Raw genomic sequence first — 8023 nt, 5'->3', positions numbered from 1 at the left:
ATTCATTCATTCATATTCGGATTAGACAAGATGTCGATATCAAATGACTTATAATAGAACGCTTGCAGCACAAGGATCAAAAACTGTTTTTGTAAAAAAGTCTGCATGCTATCTCTTAGTCTTATACAACACAATATTTCATCACAGCTTCAGGAAAAATATTACCTATTGTATTTTTTTGCATTTAAGAATCAAAGGGACAATTTGGTCCTAAAGTGCAGAAAAAAATTGATTAATTAATGCACGAATATAAAAACGTTTATGTAACGTCTTCAAGGTCGGGCAAATTATCGAAGGCAATATATACTGATTATTTAAAATATTGTTTGTCTCCTTACGTTGAAAATAATAAAATTTTGGTATTAATAGATTCGTGGAAAGGTCACACCGATATGACATTATACAACGATGTTTTTGAAGACAAAACAGGTAGAGCATCGTGCTTTCCAAAAGTAATTCCTTCAAAATGCACGCCTCTTTGTCAGCCTTGTCACGTTTATTTTTATCGACAAATAAAAAATTTTATCAAACGATTGCAATTGTTATACGATAATGCAACAAAAAGACATTTGTACTCGCGAGGATGCAATAAAAATACACTCTTTGCTAATGCATCAAGTAAGCGCTCCAATTTTTAAACCAATGCTTTTCTATGCTTGGTATGCGTCAAAATTAATAGAAAAAAGACCCATATTTCTTAATATAAATGAAATTTGTTTCTCAACTGCCGTTAAGAAACTGTGCTTTTGTAAAAATGGAGGTTTTATTCAATGTTCTCATTGCAGATTAAAATATTATGTTTTACGTGTTATTATTATAATTATTATCCCAAGATATGTAATTCGTCCAAAACTGAATCTGAAGACGAGTAATTTTCATTTAAAATATAATAAAAAAGTTACATGTTTTTATATTGCATTTAAATTTGTTTGTTTGTTTATTTATACTTTATAAACTTTTTATTACATAACACAACATCAACTTTCTTTTATTGCATAACACATTAAGTTCTAGTCTAAAGTTAAATTCCACAACATGTAAGCAATGTAAATAAATACATGTCGTAATTTTTAATGATTATTAATTTTATAATAAAAACAGTAATTTATTAAATAAAATATTAAACAATACATATAACAACACGCTCCCATAATACGCTACAATACAAATGTAAGAAGAAAATATCAAAAAAATAAAGATTGAATGAGATTTGAATGAGATTTGAAAATGAGATTTGAACCAGCAATATGCAAAGTGATAGTCGGACGCCTTACTCACTAAGCCACGCTGCTTAGCTGCCAAACTGTTCAAACTTAACAGTTAATTAAGCGCACGAAAATCTTTCAATGCGCTTTTCTTGTAAATGTTTGAGATGTGCGTTCTATTATTTTACGACGGTGTAGTGGGAGAGTCAACCTACAATATTTATAAAATTCAGCCAAATCGGAGGGGGCAATGTCTGGTGTTTCGCGTAAAAGCCTTAACAAGCTTGATGCTGTTCCATGGTCCGCTGACCTTAGATAGGTAACAAATGATTAAGTACGCCTAATACGTCTGGCGCATTCGCAGATTCTTATCTAGAAACATACAGCTGGGCGGTCTAAAGTAAAACAGAACAGTACTTTAAATAATTTCACTAACTGTAACAAGTAATCACAAAATTTTGTCCGCTAAACATACAATAAAAGGAAACAGTTAAAAGTTAAAAAGTTTATTGAGTCGTTGCTCAATGGTTCGCCAAAGAATGTCTGGCCCAGTTGACATATAATTTAGTACGACTTTCGGCCTTCCATGCTGCTTGTGCGCGCAGCACTACACTTCTTTCATTTTTCGCTCTTTGTAGTATATTGCGCTCCTGCTGCCCTTTTACCGTTGGTGACACTGCCACGGTCGCCATTCGCAAAATTAACCAGATCTGAGAGATGACACGTGTTTTTGTATCAAACAGCCTCTCCAAAAAGTGGATATATATTTATATAATATATAGCGGCGTTGTGTTATTCGATTTCCTGGAATACGCGAGACACATTCAAGATGGCCGACATAGACGCGCATTTCCACTATGACCAGGGTTAGTAGTATTTGGTACGGGTACTCACGTTTCCTGTTATTTCTCACGGTCGCCAAGTACTTATCTTACACATCCAAGTACCGAGGTATGTGTCTCTTTGTTCCAGATGTCCGGATGTTTTCGCTGGAAGGAGAGAATTCAGGGGATGAACACAACACTTTGCCACCAAGTTTTTTTTAACATTTGTATGTACATTTTAACAAAATAAATGTCAGAGTACAATATATTGTCTTTTGGCTTACGGGCACTACGCGCACAGCGTGTATATGAATATTTTTAAATAGTAATGTTATGGACCTTGTGAAATTGTTAAATAGAATAATAATCGATGAAAAGGCCGATACGAGGCAAAAAATACTGGACGTCAGTGTATGTGAATGTTTCTTTATTAATGTCAGACGTTTCGACTCCTGGATTGAGTCTTCTTCAATGACATTAATTATTCTATATACTATAATATAAAAAAATACACAAATGAGTCAGAATTTAAAACTAAAACACAATCGCAATAAACAATGAACCATAAATAAGCAATACACAAAACCTCACTCAATTCATTTTTGAACTGAACATCAATACTTCGCTTTACGTGTCGAGATGGTTTTTTTGTGAACACACAACAGTGTCAAAAAGATAAACAAAGTACTGATGCTCAGCCCTTACAGTACAGATCTTATATGTCTAAAACCCTCCCTCTGACATTAAAATGGGTATGTGCGTACTAAACAACACACCTCGCAAACATGATCAAACATTTTGTTTTGTTTTGAAAGACTCTATAAAGGAGAAATAAGGTTTTAAATTTTCCGTATCTGCCATTATGTTGATAGCATTAGTCTGTAATCTAATATTTATCATCTCCGAACTCAATCTCCTATTCAAATAGTTTTCATGGTCCAAAATTTGCACATTATCCCATTGAAAATTATGGTTGTTTTTGAGTCTGTGTTCCGTGATCACAGATTGATTTTCCGATTTTCGATTGATCTGGTTTCTGTGTTCTCTTATTCTTGTTTTTAATTTTCTCTTTGTTTGGCCTACGTATGTCACGTTACAAGAATTGCATTGAATGCAATATACGATATTTTTATTAGAATCGTGTTCAATAGGGTCTTTAATCGCTTTAATGAACATGTTTAATTTATTGATACTTCTATATGCTAACGTGAAATTCTTAATATTAATATTTTTAAGTTCTTAATATTAATATTAATATTTTTATTGATCCTTCCGAATTTTTTAAGGATAATGACAATTCATTTTTTATTATCAAAGACAAATGGTTTGTCAATTTGACTCCACACCACATTCCGGAGAATATAGTTTCCTTATTACAGTTAGGAGAAAATTTTAGCGTTCCGAAACTGAATAAAAATGACTTGTTAGAGTTAATTAAAGACACAGAAAACAGTGTAAAATTTGTAGACAATAAAACAGCAGATTCTATTCGCAACTGCGTTATTCCCAAATTAGACAGTTTTTTGACAACTACTCCAAAAATAAGTAATATTGACAAGCGTATATTACAAAGATTTAAACAGGTTAAAATGTTCCGAAAGAATAATCCGGATATCTTGTTTACCCGAGCGGACAAGGGCAATGTGACTGTCGCTGTAGATAAAAACAGTTACATAGAGAGAATAAACGCCATGCTTAACGATCAAACTACTTACGTTAAAATTAATAAAAATTCTACAAAGAACATAGAGGATACTCTTAACACCCTCCTAAAAAAATGGTTAGCCAAAAAATACATTAGTGATGTGGCTTACAAATCCATGCGTTCTAATGAGGGTTGCGTTCTTAGAGCCTATAGTGTGCCAAAAATACACAAACCTGAGGCTCCATACCGACTGATTGTGTCTTCCGTGGGTAGCTCACTTCACAAATTTGCGGAATTTTTACACAATATTATTTACAAAAACATTCCGAACGCAAAAAGCAGCATCGCCAATAGTATAGACTTTGTAAAGAAAATCAAAAAAACTAAAATCCAAAGAGGTCACATGCTTTTGTCCCTTGATGTCACATCGTTATTTACAAATGTACCGATTGATCTGGTTTTGAAAGGCATCAAGATTAGGTGGAAGTACATTAGAAACAATACTACAATCCCACTTAACGATTTTCTAAAGCTATAGAATTTGTATTAAATTCTACATTTTTTTCGTTTGATGGCCTGATTTATAAACAAACTTATGGTGTTCCCATGGGGTCACCTTTATCTCCGGTAGTCGCAGACTTAGTTATGCAGGATTTAGAATCTTCGATTTTGAAAAAACTTAATTTTAAACCATCCTTTTACTATAGATATGTAAATGATTTAATTTTAACAGCTCCTTCTTATGAATTAAATAATTTACTTAATAATTTCAATAGTTATAATAGTAGATTACAATTTACTTGCNAAACAGAAATTAAAAAATCATTGAGCTTCTTAGATGTCAAGCTGATTATTGATGAGAGCAACGAAATAGTTTTCGACTGGTACCATAAAAACACATATTCGGGTAGATATCTTAACTTTTACTCCGCACACCCAACATCACAAAAAGTGGGGACAATTATAAGTTTAGTAGACAAAGTTTTTCATTTATCTCATCCTCAATTTCATGAAAAAAACCTTAAATTCATTATAGACATTTTAATTGATAATAATTACCCTCTACAATTCATTTTCAATATTATTAACAATAGACTAAAATTCATCATTAACAACCAACTTAAAAACACATCAATACAAGTATCGGACACTATAAAAAATCATGAAGAGAAAAAGAAAGCATTTTTTGTGTTGCCTTTCATCAATGGGTTGGCTTACTCATTGTCAAAGACCATAAAAAATAGAAAGAACTTCACGTTAGCATATAGAAGTATCAATAAATTAAACATGTTCATTAAAGCGATTAAAGACCCTATTGAACACGATTCTAATAAAAATATCGTATATTGCATTCAATGCAATTCTTGTAACGCGACATACGTAGACCAAACGAAGAGAAAATTAAAAACAAGAATAAAAGAACACAGAAACCAGATCAATCAAAAATCGGAAAATCAATCTGTGATCACGGAACACAGACTCAAAAACAACCATGATTTTCAATGGGATAATGTGCAAATTTTGGACCATGAAAACCATTTGAATAGGAGATCGATTTCGGAGATGATAAATATTAGATTACAGACTAATGCTATCAACATAATGGCAGATACGGAAAATTTAAAACCTTATTTCTCCTTTATAGAGTCTTTCAAAACAAAACAAAATGTTTGATCATGTTTGCGAGGTGTGTTGTTTAGTACGCACATACCCATTTTAATGTCAGAGGGGGGGTTTTAGACATATAAGACCTGTACTGTAAGAGCTGAGCATCAGTACTTTGTTTATCTTTTTGACACTGTTGTGTGTTCACAAAAAACCATCTCGACACGTAAAGCGAAGTATTGATGTTCAGTTCAAAAATGAATTGAGTGAGGTTTTGTGTATTGCTTATTTGTGGTTTATTGTTTATTGCGATTGTGTTTTAGTTTTGAATTCTGACTCATTTGTGTATTTTTTATATTATATTATATAGAATTAATAATGTCACTGAAGAAAACTCAATCCAGGAGTCGAAACGTCTGACATTAATAAAGAAACATTCACATACACTGACATCCAGTATTTTTTGCCTCGTATCGGCCTTTTCATCGATTATTATTCTATTAATATTTTTGAGACGCACGAACTTGATTTTTGCCACATTGCGATACGCAGTTGATGCGTCCGATGCGATATAGCTTGTAAGCGACTCACTTCTAGAGCGCCGCACGCCTTTTCCTTTGCCGCGGGACTTCCTACGCACCGAGAAGTAGTCACCCGATATCTCCACAGGGCCTTGAGACTAAGGGGAACCTTTAGGTGTGTGTTGCTTGTATGTGTGCTGTGTGATTGGTGTATGACTGAGTTTTTATTATGAATGTTTGTGTGTGTGTGTGGTGTTGATTGTAAATGTATCTTAAGCGTGTTTGTGTGTGTGGTTGTGATGTGGATATGTGCAACTAATATGTTGAGTTGGTGTGAATGATGCCTTAAAGAATGTGTGTGTGTTTATACTTGGTGTGCTTTAAAGTTACCAAATAAGGAGTATGCTTGAGTGTGCGTGTAGTGTGTGTGTGTGTGGCGTGTATAGGGCATGAGTGGTGTATTAGTGTGCATGTTGGTTCTTTCCAGGTATAACATAAAGTTGTGTAATAAGGGTCGTGCTGTGAGAGTGTATATTGTGTGCCTATAGTATAAGTGTAGTGTATGTTGCGTTAACCCAAATGTATATGTCCATATGTAGTGAGCCCTAAACGTGTAAGTTAAGCACGACGGCGTGTGTGTGTGTGTGTGTGTGTGTGAGTTTTGTATACTTGTGGCCTAAGCATGTTTCTTAAGTATGAATGATAGTGTGTTTGGGATTTTTGTATGTCTATGAGTGATGTGTGGTAGGTATGGACCTTTAACTGGTGTGTTTGTGCGTGTATGTAGAGTGAATCTAATGTGTTTTTTAATGGTTGTCACTATGTGTATGCGTTGCCTGTATGAGTGTATATTGTATGACGTGTGAACAGGTGCTCAAACTATCTTTCTGGTTTACGAGTATGGATGTTGGATGACTGAATTAAGAATAAATGTTGTGTGGATGTGAATGACTGTGCGTGTCCGGCTTGAGTGGTGTGTGTGAAGTTTGTTAAAAATGTGTGTGTAACAAAACGTGTGGTTTTTCTTTTTCAACTTAAAACTAAACTAAAATTAATTTATATATTAATTTATATAAGACTATTGTTTCTTTTTATTTTCAGGGCTCTCCGCTCTACAACTCGCTAGCTGCGTCTATTACTAACTCCTACTGATATATAGATAAGTGAGTAATATTATATAATGTATGAATATATATGGGTATACATAATAACGGTTTTGATTAAAATTACTTATGCAGCTATAAATAACACACAAAACAAATCGTTGGGCCATTCTAATGGCGTATGTACAAGACAAAAACAAAAATAACGTCTATTATAAACTTAAAGTTCATAAAACCACTGATAGTCCGCTTCATGTTTCTTTTTTGACTGGTTCAGTTGACGTCTCCGTCGTTGGAAAAGAGGTCTCGGTGTTCCCTGGGTGCCAGGTCACAAGGTTAGGTTGTGACCGGGGCAGGGTTGATATGTTTTAAACACTTATGATTAAAACACATGTTTAAAACATGTTTAAATCTANTAACATTTTCAACATACATTTTTTCTTAACCCCTTCCCGTACTTTAGCGAGTCAGACTCGCAATGAAGATTTTTGCCCAAACATGAATATCGCGAGTCTGACTCGCGAACAGTTACTTGGGCCAAACATAAACATCGCGAGTCTGACTCGCGAACAGTTACTTGGGCCAAACATAAATATCGCGAGTCTGAGTCGCGAACACATACTTGGGCCAAACGTAAACATAACAAGCCGTATTGCGACTGTTTACAAGCATCAGTCTGGTCTGTTTAGCGCGCGTCAATGCCTACCGCTTGGGCCCGAGTTTCGTCGAGCTAAATGGCACGGGAAGGGGTTAAACATGTTTTACACCAAATGTTTAAAACATGAATTTTTTATACATATAAAACTATGTGGAATACAGATTTTTGAAATAAGAAAGAATAGTAAATAATTATATTTTTTTAATGCATACACTACGATATACATACACAGATACACACCTTATTCTTTAAATCAATGTTTTTATAAACTATATATAAGATTATGTAAATAATGTGATACATAAGTAATATAATAAGCAATATGTTGGATGTCGAGGAAGGTCGGGTGGTGAAGAAGAAGTTCTTTGCTCGAACTTATTACAATATCCTTTATTGCTCCTGATCTTTACAACGTTCCTTACACGGCTATGTCTTACTGCGGTAAACTCTCCGGCTTGCGGA

At 33.9% G+C, this 8023-nt stretch overlaps 1 protein-coding gene across 1 annotated transcript; it reads left to right on the top strand.

Annotated features, from left to right (window-relative positions):
* The first annotated feature begins 3618 nt into the window (after positions 1 to 3618).
* Positions 3619 to 4212, top strand: LOC109862415. Its single transcript, XM_020442468.1, has one exon. It carries the CDS (start codon positions 3619 to 3621, stop codon positions 4210 to 4212), a length of 594 nt encoding a protein of 197 aa, XP_020298057.1.
* The last annotated feature ends 3811 nt before the right edge of the window (positions 4213 to 8023 follow it).

Source organism: Pseudomyrmex gracilis, unplaced genomic scaffold, assembly GCF_002006095.1.
Source record: "Pseudomyrmex gracilis isolate BER0280 unplaced genomic scaffold, ASM200609v1 scaffold_1756, whole genome shotgun sequence".
Taxonomy (NCBI): domain Eukaryota; kingdom Metazoa; phylum Arthropoda; class Insecta; order Hymenoptera; family Formicidae; genus Pseudomyrmex; species Pseudomyrmex gracilis.
Note: the sequence above shows the minus strand (reverse complement) of the source record. Positions and strands in the feature narration are given on the sequence as shown.

Coding starts and splice junctions, on each gene's coding strand:
- LOC109862415 (XM_020442468.1), top strand. CDS start 3,619: ATGTTCCGAAAGAATAATCCGGATATCTTGTTTACCCGAGCGGACAAG.